At 42.1% G+C, this 22,233-nt stretch overlaps 1 protein-coding gene across 4 annotated transcripts in view; it reads left to right on the plus strand.

The window, feature by feature from the left end:
- The window catches only part of LDB3 (LIM domain binding 3), a 63,095-nt gene extending 46,515 nt beyond the window's left edge, over window positions 1-16,580 (plus strand). For all 4 annotated transcript variants that reach the window (XM_072971171.1, XM_072971170.1, XM_015250469.3 and 1 more), the window contains 4 exons: window positions 1,524-1,704; window positions 2,334-2,454; window positions 8,675-8,790; window positions 13,938-16,580. In XM_072971171.1, coding sequence (XP_072827272.1) covers window positions 1,524-1,704; window positions 2,334-2,454; window positions 8,675-8,790; window positions 13,938-14,027 — 508 coding nt within the window. In that variant the 3' untranslated portion in view covers window positions 14,028-16,580. The remainder of the gene's footprint in view (window positions 1-1,523; window positions 1,705-2,333; window positions 2,455-8,674; window positions 8,791-13,937) is intronic.
- The last annotated feature ends 5,653 nt before the right edge of the window (window positions 16,581-22,233 follow it).

Genomic DNA, 22,233 nt, shown 5'->3' on the forward strand with positions numbered 1-22,233 from the left:
CTCAGACGGGCCCGAGCTGCTGAGGGCTTTGGTGAGCGTCTGCCACACTAAAAGGAAAAGACGTCATTTCATGCTTAGAAGCCAAGGATCACGGGTGGTGTTTGTTTCAATATAGTATGTTTATAGTATGGCAATGTGGGGGGGGTGAGTTTGTATAGATGAAAAATACACTTTTACTTAAAAATAAAGTATCATTAGAGGAGCATATACTCATTAGAGAAGAATTAGAAAATTCAGAAAAATTGAGATATAAAATGTTTCTTCAATTCCACTGTTCTGACTACTATTCTGGAACCAGTTTTTTTTTTAATTGAAGCATAGTTGATTTACAATGTTGTGTTAGCTTCTGGTGTACAGCATAGTGATTCAGTTATACATACACATATTATTTTTCATATTCTTTTTCATTCTAGATTATAACAACCTATTGAATATGGTTTTCTGTGCTATACAGTAGGACCTTGTTATTTATCTATTCTGTATATAGTTGTTTGTATCTGCTCATCCCAAACTCCCAATTTATCCCTCCCCTCCTTCTCCCTTTGGTAACCGTAAGTTTGTTTTCTATGTCTGTGAGTCTGTTTCTGTTTTGTAAATAAGTTCATTTGTGTCATTTTTTTTAGATTCTATATTTGTGTTTGTCTGACTTACTTCACTTAGTATGATAATCTCTAGGTCCATCCATGTTGCCGCAAATGGCATTATTTCATTCTCTTTTTATGGCTGAGTAGTATTCTATCGTATATCTACACCCCCACTTCTTTATCCAGTCATCTGTCTGTGGACATTTAGGTTGCTTCCATGTCTTGGCTATTGTAAATAGTGCTTCTATGAACACTGGGGTGCATGTATCTTTCTGAATTAGAGTTTTATCTGGATATGTGCGCAGGACTGGGATTGCTGGATCAAATGGTAACTCTACTTTTAGTTTTTTTAAGGAATGTCCATACTGTTTTCCAGAGTGGCTGCACCAAGTTGCATTCCCACCTATAGTGTAGGAAGTAGAACCAGTTTTGTGTCCTGGGTCTACCGTGCTAGCCCTATAGGCTTGAACAACTTAAGTTCTGTGTGCCTCAGTTTCCTTGTCTGGAAATGGATACCATAATAGTTCCTGCTTTATAGGACTGTTGTCAGAATTAAATATGTTAATAAATGCAAATTTCTTCTTGAATGGTGCCTGGCGCAGAGTAAGCGCTTAATAAATGTTCACCATCAGCGCCATCGTCATTGTTCTTCTTGCCATAATTGTCAGTAGTCAACTGAATGGCTATTCCGTGGTATACTTGTCCAGTCCCCTGCTAGTGAATGTTTGAGTTCCTTCCCCGTTTGTCTTTATTGCAAGTGATGCAACAATGAATTCATCTTTTTCCGTGGAGCTTTATGTGAATTTCATATTATTTCATTAGAACAGTCACAAAAGGCACAGTTATAGGATCAAAGTATGAATATTGTTGGGGGTTTTGAAATGTCTGGTCTTACACTTCGGGGGCTGCCTTAGGAGGTACTCTTCTCTGCTTCCCCAGGGGCCCCTTCCTGGTAGCCATGGGCCGCTCCTGGCACCCTGAAGAGTTCAACTGTGCCTACTGCAAGAGCTCCCTGGCAGACGTGTGCTTCGTGGAGGAGCAGAACAACGTTTACTGCGAGCGGTGTTACGAGCAGTTCTTTGCCCCGGTCTGTGCCAAGTGCAACACCAAGATCATGGGGGTAAGTAGGCAGCATCCCATTCTTCTGACCTGTGTCTTTTTCCCAGCCAGCCTCTCCTCCCCTCCAAGGTTGTGGGGTCCTATTTGGAAGCCAAGAAGTTGCTATGTTAACAGACCCAGAACAGCTCTTTTTTTTCTGTCCAAGAAGGGAGTTGGTTTGCCACCAATGAACTAGGGAGCAAGGGAACTTGAAGCGAGAGGTGATTACATCCCTGGGCCACACAGCCTGAAGTGGTGGCAGAGCTTCTGCAAAGCAAGTTATCACTTCATAGCCTGAGCTCACCATGAACCTGCGTGTGGCCCTGAACCGCACGTGGCTTTGACCCTCAACGCCCCTTTGGTAAAATGGTGGTAATATGCTGTACCTGCCTCCCAACTTTGATGGGAGACTTAAGCATCACAGCTTAGTCAATCACACACAGAACCTGGTACTCAGCAAATGCTGCGCAAGTAGGAACCCCTCCTCTGCCGCCTGCTAGCCTTCCTCGGCGTATCCCAGGCCCGCTTCCTGGGCTCTCCTGCCCTGCTCCCTGATGGGTTGTTCCAGGAGTGGCCGGGGCCTGGTGTGGAAGTCAAGCCTGCCTCCTCCTTCCCGGACCTTTCTGTCCTGAGCTGAGGCTCTTTCCCCAGGAAGTGATGCACGCCTTGAGACAGACGTGGCACACCACCTGCTTTGTCTGCGCAGCCTGCAAGAAGCCCTTCGGGAACAGCCTCTTCCACATGGAAGATGGGGAGCCCTACTGTGAGAAAGGTAGGACCTCTGTGCTGTGGGGAGGCCCCCAGGCTGGGAGAAGCGGGTAGATACAGGGAAGTCCTGTCTACGTCCACCTTATTGGACCATCACGTGGCTCCAAAGGAGAATCACACTTTTCCGGTGTGTGTGTGTAGTGGTGGGGAAGTGTCTATAGCTTCTTCGTTTTTAGTTTTTTTTTTTTTGACACATTCCATCTCTGTTAACTCCGCTGCACCAAAAATGTGGACCTCAAGTTAGCATCTTGTGACCACTTGGGAAAGCTTTCCGGTGATTTTGATTTGGAGACCACGAGGTCTAGTTGGAAGAGACTTTGGCTCTGGCCATTGTCTTAGGTTCTGTTCCAGGCTCCACCTCGGGCTAGCTTTGTAACCCTGAGTGAATTACTGAACTTCTTTGGGCCTCACTTTCCCCATCTGTAAGAGGGGGAAATCGACACCTGCCTCACAGAGTTGTGGTGAAGATTAAACCAGAGAAGGTACGGAACTTGTCAAGTACATGCAAGTCCCCTCCCAGCTCCTGTGATGTTTACCAGACCTTGACCTCCTTCAGAGTCTGTCATCTCCTTGTCTGAATTTGGAGTTTCTCTCTCTCCTCAAAATGCTGTATGTTATCTTAAAACTGGGAGTAAATGGTAAATTCTGAAGACAAAGCATTCTGTTAGAGAGGTGGGCAGCTGTGAGAATGGTGGCTGGTTCACTCACTCACACACACACACACACACACTCCTTTAGTCATAGCCTGCCTCTTTCAGATAAGGATTTGAGGCAGGTTCCAACAAAGGTAACATAAACATGAAAGTTAAGACCATAGAACTAACAAATCAGCACCAAGTCGAAGAGGGAAAAGCAAACATGCTGATTAGGAAGAATAACAGAGCTGCAGTGACTGGGTAGCAAATTTGAGGGCAAAAAGAGAAACACAGTAAGTTAGTTTACTGTAAAATCAGAAAGAAGAAAACATTCTAATTCCTCAAGGGGAAAAGCAAAACAAAATAAAACTTTTCTTCCCCTACCATAAATTATAAAAGAAACTTCTCGGGTTCTGAGGTACTGGTGAATTCTCTTGTCAGCTCTGAAATTCACTAAGCGACTTTAAATAAGTCACTCAGTCATTCTGACCTCAGTTTCTGTATCTGTAAAAGGGAGGGAATAACACATCTCTTTCCCTCCTTATGAGCAAATGGGGATGACTGGTAATTCATACAGGTGCTGTTGTACCAAAACAAATTGCTGTTATTCGTCCACTAAGAGCATTGTAACTTTCATAATTTGTGATAAACACAGTCAGTGTCTGAGGCTTGTGAAAGAACAATAGATTTCCACTATTACCACTGCTCCTCTCCATAGCAGCCCCCCAACAAGGATTTTCAAAAATGATGTTTTGAATAAGAAGACCCAGGAAGGGGATAGTGTAGTGTTCAGAGAAGACAGCAAGAAAGCAGATTTAGCCCCAGTCCTAGACACCCCGAGAGACCCTGACTTAAGGCCTACAGGGGCCCCACTTCCTGGCTGGGTGACCGTGGACAAGATGCTTACCCTTTCTGAGCCCTTCCCCACCTAACTCACCTCCATCAGAGGCTGTTGTGAGGATTAACTGAGATCATGCGTGCAGAGCTCTTGACAGAACACCTGCCCGAAGTACGTGGGCAACGTACACCATCCCTGTAGTGGTGCAGGGGACTCACATCTCTCCAAGGAGCACCGTTTGAAACCACTTCCTTAAGCAATGGGGATCACTGAGATGTTTTAAGTAAAGAAATAACACACTGCTTTTTATTTTAGAAAGAGCTCTAGAAATTTTGTACCCTTGTTGAATGTGATAGTGATATGAACAAGGTGAAGAAAGGAGAGCTAGATTATCCAGTAGTTAGGTAAAGCCAAGCCTGGCTGGTTAACCTGCCCTGGAGATAAAATATCAGAGTCAGGCCTGGAGGAAGGTGCCCAGTGTTATACTGTGGGACATTGTGCTTGGTTCTGACTTTGTCACTTTTTTTTTTCTTACTGTGGTTAAAAAATAATAATAATAAAATTTACCATTGTGGTGAAGGGTATATAGGTCAGTGGTAGATCACGTGCTCAGCATGCAGAAGGTCCTGGGTTCAACCCCCAGTACCTCCATTAATCAATCAATCAATCAATCTAATTACCTCGCCTCCAAAATAAAAAAAATTAAAAATTTAAATTAAAAACACTTTTTTAAAAGTTTAAAAAAATAAAATTTACCACCATAATCATTAAGTGTACAGTTCAGTAGAAAGAACATTCACATTATTGTGAAACAGATCTCCAGAACTTTTTCATCTTGTAAATCTGAAACTTCATACCACTTAAACAACTCCCCTTTTCCCTTCTTCCCTCAGCCCCTGGCAGCCACCATTCTACTTTCTGTATCTATGAATTTGACTACTTTAGATAACCTCATGTAAGTGGAATCATGCAATATTTATCTTTTTGTGACAGGCTTATTTCTCTTAGCATAATGTCCTCAAGGTTCATCCATGTTTTATAGCATATGACAAGACTCTTTTCTTTTGTAAAGCTGAATAATATTCCATTTCATGAATCTACCACACTTTATCTCCTCATCCGTTGATGGACACCCAGACTGCTCCCACTTCTCAGCTACTGTGAATAATGCTGCTGTGAACCTGGATGTGCAAATATCTCTTCAAGACTGTGTTTTTAATTTTATTGGGTGTATGCCTAGAGATGGGATTGCTGGATCATATGATAGTTTTATTTTTGATTTTTTAAGGAACTTCCACAAACCTCTGTGTTTTCCATAGTGGCTGCATCATTTTACAATCCCACCAACAGTGTATAAGGGCTCCAGTTTCTCTATATCGTTGCCCGTACTTGTTATTTCCTGGGTTGGTTTTGTTTTGTTTTGTTTTGTTTTTGATATCAGCCATCCTAAAGAGTGTGGGGTGGTATCTCACTGTAGAACCTTGTCATCATTTTTAGCAACAACTTGGAAGAAGACACAGAATGATAGGATCTAGACTCAAAAAGACTTCAGTTGGCTGCAGTGATGCACTGATGCTTTTATATATACTATCTTGTATGCAAGTAAAAGAGGTTGGAGGGTCAGCTTCTCACAGATGAGCGTGCACCTGAGCAGAGCCCAGGCCTGGCAGGGCATCACTGTCACCCAGGGAACTTCAAAGATACAGAGAAGATAAGTTCTCAGACCTCCAGAAGCAGAATTTCATGGGGTGCCCCACCCCCACCCAGTGATTGTGACAGTCAGTTAGGTTTGGGGGTCACTAAGTGTGGTTCCAAGACCAGCAGCATCGGCATCACCTGGAAACTTGTCAGAAATGCAGGTCTTCAGGCTGTACCCCAGACCTGCTGAATCAGAAACTCTGAGGGGTGAGGCCTGGCAATCTGCTTTTTAATGAACCTTTCAGATGATTCTAAAGTTTGAGAACCACTGTTCTAGTAAAGCACTAAGCCCTTTTTCAACACACAGCATCTATGATTTGATCAATGGAAATCCTTTTACAATAGCAATAAAGTCCACTAAATACGGGTTATCAATTCAACTTGGGGCATAAGAGAGTTAGTCAAAGAAAATTATGTCAACGTAATAGGAGAAATAAAGAAAGGATACATAAATGAGAAACTAGATGACTCTCCCAGTGGGAAAGGCCCTTGCACAAACTTTAATACCGGTTACATTCCCCTACATTTGTAGGATAAAAGAGAAAAAATACCAACTTTTCTTTTATGTATTAGGATCATACGTGTGATACCAAATTTTGAAACAAAGTGACAGTTCTCCAGATTATACAGAATCAAGTGTAAAACCAAAAAATGTATCAGTGGACAGGACTAGATGTTCCAGGAATAAATTCAAGCCATCATAAGAGCTTAATCTGTGAAAGAAAAAAACATAGGCTGCACAATAGGAGAAGGAATCACTATTTAATAAGCTTTTTTGAAACATGTCTTTGCCCATTCATCATTTATCTATCAAATATGTACCAGTTCCTGTGAAAGGTGCTGAGCATAGAGGAGAGGGTCTCTGTCCTGAAAAACCTCAAGCAAACCCATCATCCTTTGATATGCTGGTGCATAAATGAACAGTTAAGGGATGATGGATTGATGGATGGATGGATAGGGAGGGAGAGAAGCCCTCAGGAAGGCTGTCTATCTCATCTCTCTCAGATGGGATGGGGATGAAGTCTTCCAGAAGGAAGGCAGCCCTAGGGACTGCAGAGGTTCAGCTCGAAAAAGTAGGGGAAGGTTTTCCAAGCCCAGGACCCGGTTCCTACAGAGGCATGAAGATGGAGGAGGGAACCCTGGGCATCTGGAGACCCACTAGGCAGAAGGAGAGAGAAGTCAGAAGTGGGGTGCAGGGCTTGGACTCAAGTGGAGGTGAGTTAGCCTACAGCCCTGCTTCTCACCCCAGACCAGTACGTTCCAGCAGAGCACAAGTGAACCATAAGCCAGGTGTTACCCTTTAACAGAAGCAGAATGATGTTTTCCTAGTTCCGGTGGGGTGATAGATTTCTGCTTACTGAAGAAATGAAATATACTGTCAGAACCAAGATTGATGGACTGCAGTATATGTAAGAGCATTTGCGTGACAGACTATAATTAAACCCCAGAGGGGAAACCATACATTGGAAAAAATATGCAAGAGATAGAACTTATCAAATCTCAATGGCAAATAGATAACTGGAGAAAGGATGAACTTTGGGGTCCAGCAGGCTCCATACTGCTTGGTTGATGGAATCCCTACAACCGGGTTCATCGTCTTTAAAATGAGAATAATAACTTTGTCACAGAACTGCCATGAAGATTAAACAGGAAACATAGAAAAGCCCTCATATTGGATCTGCACATAGTAGGTGCGCAAATCATGTTCCTTTCCCTCCTTTCATCATTTTAAAGACATTCAAAATGAGAGCCAACATCTTTGAGAATTTGTGCCAAGTACTTCACATTCCTTATCTTATTTAATCTATATAACAACCCCATGAGTTAGGTAGTATAGTTATTCCCATTATAAAGATGAGAAAGTTGAGGCACTGAGAAGTTAGGTCACTTGCCCCAGATTTGAACAATTCTTGGATAGAGGTGGGATTTGAGCCCAGGCCCTTCTATCTTCAGAATCCAAGTTCATACCCCCCACAGCATGCTGCCTTTCAGCAGGTGGTCTGAGACAGTGATCAGGCAGGCTGTCTACAAGATCTGAGCAGAAAACTGCTGTTAGAAAAAGCCAGCTGTGGCCGAGCGGTGGCAAGACAAGTGCACTTCTAGGGGAATGAAGGTTTTGTAAAAGGCGTCAGTCTTTTCTAGAAGAGTCTGGAGGACTTCTACAGAGAGTGCAGAAGAAGCGCTGCCTCTGAGCCAAGAGGCCCTTCGCCTCTTCAAACCTCAGTTTCCTTAACCACAAAGTAAAACAAAACAAAACAAAAATAATTGTAGTTCAATCTCCGAGGGATTTTTGCAATGGTGAAGTCCATTCATTGATTCATTGATTCATTGGTTCACTCATTCATCCAATTCCTGTGTGTTGGGGTACCGACTTGTGTGCCAGGCGTGCCACTGGGAGTACAAAGAAAACTACTCCATAGACCTTGACACTGAGATGCTAGGAAATACCACCTGTGTGAGGACGGTAAACTATAAAGTACTATGTAAATAATATTTGGTATTATTATCTCCCTGGCTCGGGGGATGGGGACACGTCCCAACAAAGTAGCTCAAATATTGATTCTAGTTGTGAAAATTTATTACCAACACAAATGCCCAATGACAGAAGACTGGCCAAGCAAAGAACATTCTATAACTCTTAAAAATGTTAAGGGCTTTGTCTCTTCCAAAATAAGCATAGCTGCTGGGAAATAGGATTGTTTTTTTCTTTTTTGGGATCGGTCTGTTTGGGCCATAAGAGGTGACAGGCAGAGGAGAAAATCACCCTGCAGAAAGTTAATGACAGTTCCAGAAAGTGTTTGCGAATCAAACCAACACAGGGTGATGACTAAGCCTGAATCTGCACCACACCAGTGCAAATTATTGGGGGAAAAAAAAAGCAATCATGTAACTGAGTATGCTGTCTGCAAGATGACAAGGAACCAATTAGGTTTCAACCACTGCCCCCGGCCCAGTGATGGGGGTGGGGGGGGTCCTGGCGTTGGGTTGATATGGCTGGGGTGCTCCTCCCAGCCTGGCTGGCTGCCTGCTCCTTACTCTGCCTTTCTTTTCAGACTACGTCAATCTGTTCAGCACCAAGTGTCACGGCTGTGATTTCCCTGTGGAGGCCGGTGACAAGTTTATCGAAGCCCTGGGGCATACCTGGCATGACACCTGCTTCATTTGCGCAGTATGTTTTTAGCCTGGGGTTCTGACTTTCTGAGAAGGGGTAGGAGGGATCAATGGGGCCAGATGACCAACCCACTATATCCCTTTCAACTCTGACATTCTAATATTCTCATTTTTAAAAGCTGGCAGATACCATGATGCCTTGATATGTCACAGTCAAGCAAAGTTTTATTTACTCTCCATTTCATTAAGGACAGCAGTGTCCCAGGATCTGGCAAACCAGCAGCTTGCCTCCCCAGCAGTGCTTTCAATAGATGGGAGGAGTGAATGATGTTTGAATTGAAATAGGGGTGGGTGGCTTCCAGTGGTTATATGTTGTTTAAGATACGATGAAGTCATTCAAGGGTTTTCCCCAAATTTTCACCCTGAACAGTAGATAAGAGCTTATTGACTAATCCTATGAGAAGTTGAGATAAGGTTTCTTTTGATAGAACCTTTAGAAAACAGGACCAAGTATCATTGCATTTTCCTAAATGGTCCTGTTGATACACAGTTGCCAGAAGGTAAGCCTTAGATTAAGTATTAACAATGTGCAGTTTATTTCTGCTGAATAGCCAGAGATTGGCACTTTCCTTCCGAGGGTTTTAGGTTGGGAAGGGGACGTGGCAATAAACCTGCCGATATTTACACTCTGGATTAGAGTTCAGAAACAGCCCTCCCTGATAAAGCCCAGTAATGTCCGTCTGTAACTGACTAAACTGTATTTGAGAAAATTAATGTGCTACTATTGCTAGTTTTTTTTTTTTAAATCAGAGCTGCTCAAGGTACATTTTGGGAATGTGTGAAAGATCTGTATGGTTTAAACTTGAATAGTTTTTATAGGCTTACGACATCAGACAACCCCAGTCATAAAGTTTATTGCAATTCACTTCAGCTTTTATGCTTCATGTCTACACCCCCTCCCGTCTGTGGAGTGCACTGTATTCACTCAGTGTGTTAGTTTGCAAACGCTGCCATAACAAAGTACTGCAAACAAATAGCTTAGCTACAGAAATGTGTTCTTTCACAGTTCTGGGGGCTAGAAGTCCAAATCCCAGGTGTCAGCAGGGCCATGCTCTCGATCCTAGCTCCTGGTGGTTGCCGGAAGTCCTTGGTGTTTCTTGAATTGTAACTGCTTAACTCCAACCTCTGCCTCTGTCATCACGCAACCGTCTTTCCGTTGCATGTCTGTGTCTTCACATGGCATTCTCCTCTGTGCAGGTATCTGTCTCTGTGTCTCTTCTCCTCTTCTTATAAGGACACTGGTCATACTGGATTAAAGGCCCACCTTACTAGTACGACCTCACCTTAACTTATATCTTAATTACATCTGCAAAGACCCTATTTCCTAATGCTGTGTCCCTGCTCTGGGCAGTCTGGAGGCAATGGGCTTAGAACTTTAACAGGTGTATTTGGAGGGGAGACAGTTCAATCTGTAGCACTCTGATTTTCCAACCCTTTGAATAGATTCTCTAGTTGCCTTTTAGGGTCTTTAAACATATCAGGGACTCCCCTCCAAAAAGGGACAACAATATAAATATACTGATTTTATGGTTGTCCTCTGTGGAGTCACCACTCAGCAAGACACAGTATAGGGCTCTTTGACCCTTACCTTCAAGCCATGGCTTGTCTGATCCTAAGATGCTGCCTGCAGATCTGGTTACCCAACTTTTAGAAGGATCCAAGAGACTTGGAGAAGGTCCAGGGAAGACAGTGGCACAGAAGGCCTGTTCTCCAAGGGCAGGCTGACGAGAGGTCTGTGTCTCATAGAGAGGGAACCATGCAAAGATGAGCGTGAGTCTGCGCCCTTGAGCCTCTGTGTTTGGCTGAGAGTCTTGATGGTGCAAGTCCCAGAGAGAGACCAGAAGAAGCAGTTAAGCTTGGGGTTGTTCAGGCTGAGATTACAAATAAATTCCAGGCAGGTGCGAAAGACCCATAGCACTGCCCAAAGGATCTGCTCAAAGATACCAGGCAGATCCCGTCCCTTGGAGAATCAGTGTGGAGAACCATTACACCTTCCCCTAGACTAGCCTGTGTGGCACTCACTGCCCCGTGAAGCCATATCAAAGTGGAACATAGTTTGAATTTTTGGAAATTAGTATTTTGATTGGAAAACTTTGATCATGATTTTTGGTCCTCTTTCCATCACTTTATGTTTCCAAATTACTTTTTTGATTTTATTTTTATGTTTTTATTGAAGTACAGTCAATTACAATGTGTTGATTTCTGGTGTACAGCACAGTGTCCCAGTCATGTATATACATACGTATATTTGTTTTGGTATTTTTTTCCAAATCACTTTTAATGAGCGTATATTTTCTTAGAATTTGAAAAAAAAAAGAACTAGTAAGAAAGATCAGGACCAGCTCTCCAAGCTGTTTTCCCATCAGTTAGATCCCAGGAAAGCACATACTTCAGACTAGTTCAGCTGAGTTTGGGAAATACAAAAGGATCCCAGGGCATGTCTCTACCTTCAGGGAACTTAGACTCTGGAGAGGAAAACAAAGCTGACAATTAAAGACCAGAACAAGGCAACATCTCTAAAGTTCCAGGCATTTAAAGTAAAGGCTGAGAAGAGCAACGTGGGTCAGGGTAAAGGTTGAGCTCCTGTCTGGCTTTGGCCCTTGAGTTCTAATGGAAAGGATCTGAGCTCTACCTTAGCTGGGGAAAGGTATCTTACTAGCCCTTCTTTTCCTCTAAGCGTAGTTAGTGTCTAACTGGTGTGGGTATCTGGAAGGGATGGGAGGTGATGTAACTTTTGTGGGTAGTCCTGGGGCCGCTGCAGCTGGCCAATTCCATTACCTTCCACTCTGTGGTCAGCACTGTCTATGGCCACCCTCCTTCCCAGCCAGGCCCTGCTGCCACTTGACCACAGAGCCTGGGGGTTGGACCACCCATGCTGTGCCCCTGTGCTGGGTAGGCTGGAGGCCTCCTTCACCATGAAGCTACCTGGCATCCTGCCCGCAGTCTCATGGCCCAAGACACCGAGCACAACCTCTCTGATGGTTCCCGCCCTAGTCTCATCTTACCAACAAGCCACCCTTGAGACTCTGGCCTTTCTTCACTCCTTGGTCTTCAGTCTCCCAACCCCCTCTGCAGCCTGATTCATCCCAGAGTTTTCACAAGCAACTGGTACTGTCCCAGACCAGGCAGAGTCTCCTGGCCAGAGCCCTGGATGTTGACCGGCAGCTCCTTGCAACTCACTCCAGAGCTGCCTTTCTGTCTCTCCTGAAATCCATCCTCACCAGTTGGATTTTAGGTGCCACCTTCTTAGACTTGTTTGCAAGTTGTCACTAGCAGCTTGAGGCCACCTCAGGAGCTTGGTTACACTCAACATCACTGCCTCCACCTGGGATGTTTTCAGACACTTTTTCAGGCCCATCGGCAGCCCTGTGTGGCCCCAAGTATAGCATCCTCAACTGGGTTCTCAGGACCTTACACGTGGGGCCACCATTATGCCACTTTTCTTTACAACTCTCTCAGAGTGGACCCATGCTCATGGACCCAAGATCATCTTGGGAGGGTGATTTCTCTATCCTCATGCCTACCTATACGTGGGAACTCCACCTGTGCTTCTCATGTCAGTGTCCTGGATGTGGTCCCCAGTTCTGCTCCCCATTAGGGATCCTCAGTGCCCTCTCTGAGGCTGGGGTCCTTCCCAGCCTAGGTGCCTTCCCGGCTGACTCTGGCAGTTGGCAGTTTGCCCACCCCAGGGCCAGACTACATACTGGTGGTCCCGCAAACTTAGTGAGCTACCTCGATACAGGTCCGCAAGCCCAAAGAAACTGCAAGTCAGCCTAGCCCCTCTCTGCTATGCAGTGTGGGGAAAACGAGCTTGGAGCTGTCTTGCAGACCTGGTCTTGGATGGCCAGCTCTACAACTTCCTGGGGCTGTGACTTGAGCAAGACACTCGGGCGCTTGGAGCCTCAGCTTTTCGATTGTGAAATGAGGCAAAGTCACACCTACCCCATCAAGCTTTCGTGAGAATTACATGAGATCAGTATACAAGGTGTCTGGCATCGTACTTGACCCACAGGAGCCTTAACAAATACTATTGACCTCTCTTCTTTCTCTGATGTCTCCATCTTCAAACTGCGCTCATATGTTGTCATTATGGGGATGTATAATTTTGCCTCTTTTTTTTTCATGTAAGATTTCCCTGCGTACACTTTGCCATATTTGATTGATTTTTTTCATGGTGGCATTTCATTGGAAAAATGTACCATAAAAAGTTACTTAATCAGCTCCCCACTGAGGGAAATTTTAGTGGTTTTTCAGCTTGTAGCTGAGCAGATGTCGCTTTCTTGTTCTGTGCGATAGTTGCTGCAAGATGAAATTCTCCAGCGTGATGTTACTGGGGTACAGGGCACGCACATCTTTATGGCTTCCCTCCAGTGTTGCCACATCCCCTGCGGAAGCCTGGGCTGAATCATGTGTCTCTGGCAGTGACAAGTAGACCTGATCCCCTTTGGCCTTGCTGACTTTTGACTGATGACCTTTTTTTTTTACTTTTTGGCTATAGTCATGTAAGGTTAAAGGTGAAAAGCCATTGGAACTTCTTGTTTTATTTATTTTGCTAGATTAGCAGGTATCTTGTGGTATCTCATGGAGGTTTTAATTTATTTTTCCTTTACTTATTAGTCAGGATCATTTTTTTTCCTGACATTTTGTTAGTTTGCTAATAATATTTCTTTAGATGTCAGTCACCTCTGTGGCTATTGACTTAGGAATTTTTACCAGTTCCTTATAATTTTGGATAGCATCACTCAATCACCTCTATCATCCTGTATTCCATTAATTTAATTTGATTTGATTTGATTTTAAATTTAGTTCCATGTTCCTCTTTGGAAGTCTTAAATTTTATATAGTTCAGCCCATCAATTCTGCTTTAGTTGTTTAGAATTTGTTGTCGAGGTGGGTGGGGTGGGTACAGCTCAGTGATATAGCACATGCTTAGTATGCACAAGGTCCTAGGGTTCAATCCTTAGTACCTCCATTTAAAAAAGATTTTTTGATTTTAAAAGTAAATTTAAAAAAATCAAGGGCCCCCTCCCACTCCCCTCAAAAAAGAATTTGTAGTGGGGAGAAATCAGCTGTTGTCTTTTCTCCCATCTGCCTGTGACAGTGGCTGTGAGGCCCTGGCTCATGCCTGTCTGTTCTCTGTCCCAGGTCTGCCACGTGAATCTGGAGGGGCAGCCATTCTACTCCAAGAAGGACAAACCCCTGTGCAAGAAGCACGCGCACGCCATCAACGTGTAGGGAGCCCGGGCGTCTGATGCTGACGGGCAGCGAGCTGCTCCCACTGCTGGCAACACAGGATTCAAGGAGGCTGATGTTTCTTTTGTGGAGGGGAAAGGGAGAAGACAGGAAGTGACGGAGCCCTTCTGAAGTATAATTTTAGTCCTTTTCTTCTGCACACAGATCGTGTATTTGCATAGTTCAGACTAGAAGCCAAATGAAGATTCCTGAACCAAGCTAGTCATTAATCCAAGGCTGGAATTGTACTTCAGACGTTGAGGACAGAATTCCAAGAACTCAAAAGTGAAAAGCAAAAAGTAACTTTCCCAAAGCGATAGGCTTCCCTGAGGTCACCGGAGCAGGGACCGAGCTCAGAGCAGTTAGGGAGAACCTGAAGCGGCCTGCAGAGTTCTTTCAAGCTCCTCTGGCAAACAGAATGAAGTGCCAAACAGTCCTCGCTGCAGGGTATTTTTAGAGCCATAGCCGAGAGCTTGTTAGCTAAGACCAACTGGGCTTTCCTCACCAAAAAAGGAAGTGTTATTCCATGACTCGCGTCACGGAGCTACCTCTGCACATCAGACTTCAGACCTTGCACGGGCTTGAGCATCCTCAAGGGAGCCCAGGCATCAGAGAGGTGTCTTCTGGGAGCCGCTGGGCAGTTGACGGGGCTTCGGGCAAGGAGCAGGCTCACCGTGCAGACAGCTGAGGGAAGGAGGGCTCTTCGGTTCCCCTCTTTCGGTCTGAAACATCCAGTGATGTCCCCAGAAGGCTTAGCTTCTTTTTGAATGTGATGACAAAGTGGAATTGAGGTTGTTTTTTTTTTTTTTCCCTTTTTCCTTTCCACTTTTGTTTTGCTGTGTGTGAGAGGAGATTTTTTAAACAACTCTGGGCTGCATTTGGCCTCTGTTTGGCTTTATTAGCATGAATGTCTTAATCGTGTGTGTGTGTGTGTTTCACTACCCATCTCTGACGGCTCACTGATGACATCTTCCTTAGCATCCCTTCCCCCCACAGGCTTAGTGACCTGTGGAAAAGAAGAGAGAGGCAGTGTCTGGAACAGCATGGCAGACAGAACATGCCCAGACTCTGGGTGGGGAGGAGGAAGCTTCCCTTTTGCCAACCTCAGTAAGAACACACGAGCTGGCAGGGCCTCCCCGCCTCAGAGCTGCACCATCCTTCTGGTATCTTCCTTCAAACGCAGCACACTGATAACATACAGTCGTGTTGTCTGCCGGCAGGGAAAGGTGGCCGGATCTACCCACATGTGCCATTTTGGCCAATGTTTTGAGAAAGTATGAGCTGAGTGGATCTAGCAATTATTTAATTATTTATGGAGATAGACTTGGGTCTTCACACTTCTTTAAAATGTTAGTGATAGTTTGAGTTAAGTAAGTCAGTAAGCGTTTTCAAGCTGTTTGGTGAGAAAGAGAGAAGCTTTAGTTTCTGAGGTGGGTCAATGGATCGTCTCTTTCCCTTTTAGGAAGCACTGTTGTTATGCTCAAGGAACCCCGGCATCGAAGCCCATGGTTGGAGAGGATGTTTTTCACTTGAGCACAATTCTTAGACTCCCCTCCAACTGCTGCTACCCTCTCCTAACTTCTGTTTGGGATTTTCTCTTTGCACGTTTGAAATGTTTTGTGAGAATGCATTAGAACACTTTTTCTTCTGAGAACTGAGGCTTCCAGGGGACTGCCTTTCTACCTTAGGGAGAAGGAAGCAACTAGATGTGTCCTAGTGGGAGGCCCATGGTTTTGTTTTTGTTTTTGTTTTTGTTTTTGGTTTTTTTGTTTGTTTGTTTTTTTCCCCAAAGGTAAAGCCACCCACCTCCAGGGAACACCGGGACATGCTCCTACCACCGGGCCCTTCTTTACCTTTGGTGCAGTGAGAAAGTGCCTGTAAAGCACCAGGCAGAGTAAAACCTGCCAAGAGTGCCTGGAGATTTTTCAGGAGTTGCAAACAAGCATTCTGTTATTTTTGGAAAGTTCAAATATACAGGGACAAGGAGGTTGCTGACTGTACAGAAAGGCTCTAGGCAGCTTTTCTCTTAAAAAAAATAAACACAACTATGAAAATTATCAGGGACTGGTCTCAAGGAAAGCAAAAAAAGTTCCCTAGAGTTGTTTCTGAAAATGTCACTTAAAAGGTTTTACACGTCCACACACACAAGTGTGGTCATTAAATACTATATAGTCATTAAGAAGAGAAGCGAAATGTCTCAAAGGAGAACTTCATCATAGTCATTTACTGAATCGATTTTTCTGCATCTCAGAGCTAGTGTAGATTCTGAGGGACCCTTTTATATACCGAAACCCAAAATGAACAACAACAACAAAATATTGTAAAGGTAGCAGTAAAAGGAGGTAGTTTTTAATAAGGTTCCCACGGTGTAAGTTTGACATAGCGACCAGGTTAAGGTTGTATCTATTTCAAGTTAACCTCGTGAATGTCTTACAACACCAAACACGGTTTTTAATAATTCATGGTAGGAAGTACACTTTGGATCTACAGTTCTTGTCTCCTCATTGTTGACATTTACTTAACATTTATAAACATTAACTTTTTGCGACTGAGTGACTTGTGTCTGCAGTGTTTGTGTTAGGAATCTAGCTTTTATAATGTTAACTTTTCAACCCAGGTACTCTTGCTTTGGGATTTTTTTTTTAACATTTCAGAATTAGAATGTAGTGTGTTAGAGGTGTGCACAAAAATATTTTGCATGGGTTTTGTTTTTTTTTTTGGCCTGTGTGAATTCTTTTTAGCAAAATAAAACCCCCAAGAGGATGTGCAAATACAGATTTTTCTGTGTACAGTTTTTTCATCTGACACCAAAAGTAAGTTAATTCTATATGGCTGCAAATAAGTTAGGAGACAAAACAAAATGCCTTATGGAGAAGAACCATATAATTTACTTGCTTTTTGGCTGTGTGGCCCAACAGCAGTTTAATCAGACAGGGGTTATGTGAATAATACAAATGTTTTGCATACAAAGGGAATTTACTAGGTAAATAATAACCTGAAGACCTGGCTTGGCCTTTTCCTTTTGGAAAGATTTATTTATTTAGCTATTTGGAGATTAAATATTTCAGATTTATTTATTTTTATTCTGCTGAAGGATTTCATTTCTAGAAAAGTTGCTATATTTTCTTCTTAATTTTTTGTTTTGAAACAAGCTCAGAGTAAAATCCTCTGATGGCATTTAAAAAAAAAATAATAATGAAGACCCGTCTGGTGGTACTGTGTTTAACACAACCATGTCATCCTTTTTCAAGGATTCTGTTTCTGGGCATTACTTTAAAAGAAAGGGGAATTTTTCATAATTTATTTGATTTTCAGTACCTGAATCAGACTTTCAAAGAGCTATGCAATTACAAGTAGAAATTAAATCTATTTTGGTTTTTTTTTTTTAAGCTATAGCAATTTTTCAAATAGGTGATGGAGAGAAAAAGGCTTACAGTCACAGCACTTAAAGTTGGAAAGAATCTGAGAGATCACCTGGGCACTTTCCAGATACAAAAACCGAGGCCCAGAATGGGGAAGTGGCTTCCCAGCATACACAACCAGCTAGGGAGGCAGGCAGGTGCCATGAAATAAACATGGACTTTGACATCATAAGACCGGGGTTTAGATCAAGACTGATCTAATACCACCTGAGCGATATCGGGAGAGTCTCTCTAAGCCTGCCTATCTACCTGAAAATGAAGGTAATGACATCTGCATTTTGTTTAGAGAACCAAATGCAAAAACTTTTGGAAGACAATTGCAGTGCAAATGTTAGCTATCATTATCGCCAATAGAGTGGGGTCAGAATCCAAAGCCCTCACCCCTGCTTTATTTTCTTAACTCCTTCAACTTGTCCATCCAGAAAAAAATACATTGGGAAAATCATCAACAAGAATAAATATTACACAAATATCCCAGAAAATATGTGCCATGTTAGTCAGAATTTGTTACAATTACCTGGCACTAAAATTTCTGCCCTCTTCACTGAGGACTTGCGGACAGAATAAAAATTGCTTGTTCAACACTTTACAAAGCCAGCGTTATCCTGATACCAAAACCAGACAAGGACACCACAGAAAAAGAAAATTATAGGCTAGTATCCTTGATGAACAGAGATGTAAAAACCCTCCACAAAATATTAACAAATCAAATCCAGCCACACATTGAAAGGATCATATACCACAATCAAGCGGGATTAATTCCAGAGATGCAAGTATGATTCCACATCTACAAATCAATCAGTGTGATACATCTATTAACAAAATGAAGGCTAAAAATCATATGGTCATCTCAATAGATGTAGAAAAAGCATTTGACAAAATTCAACATGCATTTATGACAAAAATTCTCAACAAAGTGAGTATAAAGGGAACGAACCTCAACATAATAAAGGTCATATGTGATAAACCCATAGCTAACATCAGTGAAAAGCTGATTCTTCTCTAAGATCAGAAACAAAACAAGAGGCCCATTCTCACTACTTTTATTCAACATAGTATTGGAAGTTCTAGACACAGCAATCAGACAAAAAAAAAAAAAAAGGAAAAGAAAAAGAAATAAAGGGAATCCAAATTGGAAAGGAAAAAGTAAAACTATCACTTTTTGCAGATGATATGATAAAATACATAGAAAATCCTAAAGACAATACCAAAAAACTAGAGCTTATCAATGAATTTGGTAAAGTTGCAGGATACAAAATTAATATACAGAGATCTGTTGCATTTCTATACATTAACAATGAATCAGCAAAAGGCTAAGTTAAGAAAACAACCCTGTTTACCATAACATCAAAGAGAATAAAATACTTAAGACTAAATCTAACTGAGGAGGTAAAAGACCTGTACTTGGAAAACTGTAAGACACTGATGAAAGATACTGAAGGTGCAAATAAATGGAAAGATATTTTGGGTTCATAGATTAGAATAACTAATGTTACTAAAATGTTAATGTACATTTAGGAGGGAGGGTATGGCTTAGTGGTAGAGCACATGCCTAGCATGCACAAGGTCGTGGGTTCAATTCCCAGTACCTCCATTAAACATAAATAAATAAATAAACCTAATTACCTCTCCCCTTAAAAAAAAGTTAACATACATTTAATATATGTATGTTACTACTAAAGCAATCTACAGATTCAATGCAATCCTTATCAAAATTCCAATGGCATATTTCACAGAATCAGAAAAATGAGTCTAAAATTTGTATGGAACCACAAAAGATCCCAAATAACCCAAAACTTAAGAAAGAAGAAAGTTTGAAGGTATTATGCTATATGAAATATGTCAGAGAGAGAAAGACAAATACTGTATGGTTTCACTTATATATGGAATATAAAAAAACAAAATAAATGAACAAACAAAATAAAACAAAAATAAATTCATAGAAGAGGGTGGATATAGCTCAGTGGTAGAGCATGTGCTTAGTATGCACAGAGGTCCTGGGTTCAATCCCTGGTACCTCCATTAAAAAAAAATTCAAATAATGTAGAAGTAATATAGCTAGAATAAAGTCCTTTAAAAAAAAATCTCATAGATACAGAGAACAGATCAGTGGTTACCAGAGGGGAAGGGGGTTGGAGGTTGGGTTTTCAAAAGGAGTGAAGGGGGTCAAGTGTATGGTGACAGATGGCAGCTAGACTTGTGGTAATCACTGTGTAGTGTATCCAGATGTTGAATTATACTGCTATACACCTGAAACTTACATAATAAAAGATGTTTATTCCTTTGCTCATTCATTCATTCTTTCAACAAGTATTTATTAAGCCCCTAATGTGTGTCAGGCACACCTCTGGACACAGGGAACATGATAATGAATAAAACAGACAAAAAACACTGTTCTCGTGGAACATAGAGTCTAGTGGTTTGGAATCAGCCAAACAGATAAGTAACTAAATTATGTTGGGTTAGTTCTGAGGAGAAATATTTTGACTATTTTAAAGCAGCTCTGTAGGGTGATACAGGCATTCAGCTGGACCTAGGCTCACCAGTGATTAAGACATGTGAAGACGGGCTCTGGATCAGATGTTAGGAAATAGTTGCATATGCTGTTTACCCTAGAGATTCACAGCACACACATGTGAGCTGTTTGAGGACTCAATCCCTCAACACAAAAACCTGTCTAACTTATTTGAGCACGGAGTTGGGAACTCTAATTTGGAAAAAAACACCTAAAGTTTCGGTTTAGGCTCTCTTGAGCGCTAGTTTTCCCAGGACAACTCTAATGTCAAATAATCTCTTAGGGTTCTACTCACACACTTAAACCATTGACAACTTGGGCAGTCTATCTTTTTTTTTTAATAGATTTTATTTTTACAGCAGTTTTTGGTTCACAGCAAAGCTGAGCAGGAGATATACAGATTTCCCACATACCCTTTTCTACCACTTATGACTCCATTTTATCAACATCCCCCACCAGAGTGGTACCTTTGGTATAATCAGTGAATCTACATCGACACATCCTTATCACTCAGAGTCAGTAGTTCGTATTAGGGCTCACTCTTGGTGTTGCACATTCTGTGGATTTGACCAAATGTGTTATGATTTATATCCACCATTATACTTTCATACAAAGTTGCCTAAGACTTCCGTGTGCTCCACTAACTCATCCCTTCCTCCTCCTTAACCCTGACAACCACCGATCTTTTTACTATCTTCATAGTTTTGACTTTTCCGAAATGTCATATAGTAGGAATCATACAGTATATAGTTTCTTCATATTGGCTTCTTTCACTTAACAATTCACATTTCATTTCCCTCCATATCTTTCCATGGCTTTATAGCTCATTTCTTTTTAGCACTGAATAATAAATAGTCCAGAAGTATAACTTATTTTAAAATTGAAGTATAGTCATTTTACAATGTTGTGTCAATTTCTGGTGTACAGCATAATGTTTCAGTCATATATATACATACATATATTTATTTTCATATTCTTTTTCATTATAGGTTACCCTGTGGTATATGGTTGTTTATCTATTTTATAGTAGTACCAGTTAGTATCTGCAAATCTCAAACTCCTCATTTATCCCTTCCCACTTTTCATCCCACAAACACTCACTGCGTAGTTAGACTCTGTTATAGGGATGGAGAATGACAGTACAGACAAAGTTCCTGCTTTCATAGATCTTACACTCTAAGGGGAAGAGACAAGCAATAAACAAGTCATACATGATCAATATCATTTGAGACAGTGCTATGGGACAATAAAACAGAGTGATATGTTGGGGGCTGAAGTGAGCTATTTTTGGTTGGATGGCCAGTGAAAACCTTGCTCAACAAGTGACATTTGGGCTGAGAAACGAACTACACCAAAGTCTGAGGGAGAGGGAGAAATACACATGAAGGATGTAAGGGACCAGTTTTGGCACAATGAAGGCTCGGGGCTTGAGAGCAAAGGTCAGGAGAGAGCAGCAGGAGAGGAGGCAGAGAGCACAGAGGGCCTTGTCAGCTATGGTGAGACATGTGGGATAATGCCTTCAAATGCCTGCCAGCTGCAAAGAGATGAAATACATAGGACTCATGAAATACAAGGATCTCATTTTGATAGAATAAATTTTCTTTTTCCGCTAAGACTTCTCATTTGAAAAGAAATTTCCAAACTGTTCATCAAGCAGTTCTTAATGAGCATGGCAAAAGGTTGTACACAGTTGGCTAAAGTCTGGGCAATAGTTCTGTGTGGATACGGCACAGTGCTTTCCGAAATCTGTGAAACACAGACCTATCCTTGTATAAACACCCACTCAAATCGCACACATACCTTGTGTTTTACTTCACTGAACTCATACTACACATACTGTTCTGAGATTTGCTTTCTTTTAAAAACAAGACTTTTTTTGGACTATGAATTGCACTGATCCTAATGAAACTTGATAAAATACATTTTAAAGGTTATCTGAGTAATAATGATCACAAGATCATCTATTTACTGAGCTTGTGGAATAAATCCTGCCATTAATTTCGTCAAGGCAATCATCCACTTTTCTGAGCCTTCAGACATCCAGGTCTTCAGTGCAGTGCACTCCTCTGAGCCTCAGGCTCACATATGCAGATTTTGCTCCACTGCCTCACCTGGATGCCCTGCAGCCATCACCACGTCTGCCTGTTCCACAGGTTGGAGGAATGGCCATAGGGATGTTCATCTTCTCTTTCTTCTGGTACAGACCCTGCCCCTTTAGACACAGTAATTGGTTCAAGAGGTGGGTTGATGAACCAGCTCAGACCAATCAGCA

This window comes from Vicugna pacos, chromosome 11, assembly GCF_048564905.1.
Source record: "Vicugna pacos chromosome 11, VicPac4, whole genome shotgun sequence".
Lineage (NCBI taxonomy): Eukaryota > Metazoa > Chordata > Mammalia > Artiodactyla > Camelidae > Vicugna > Vicugna pacos.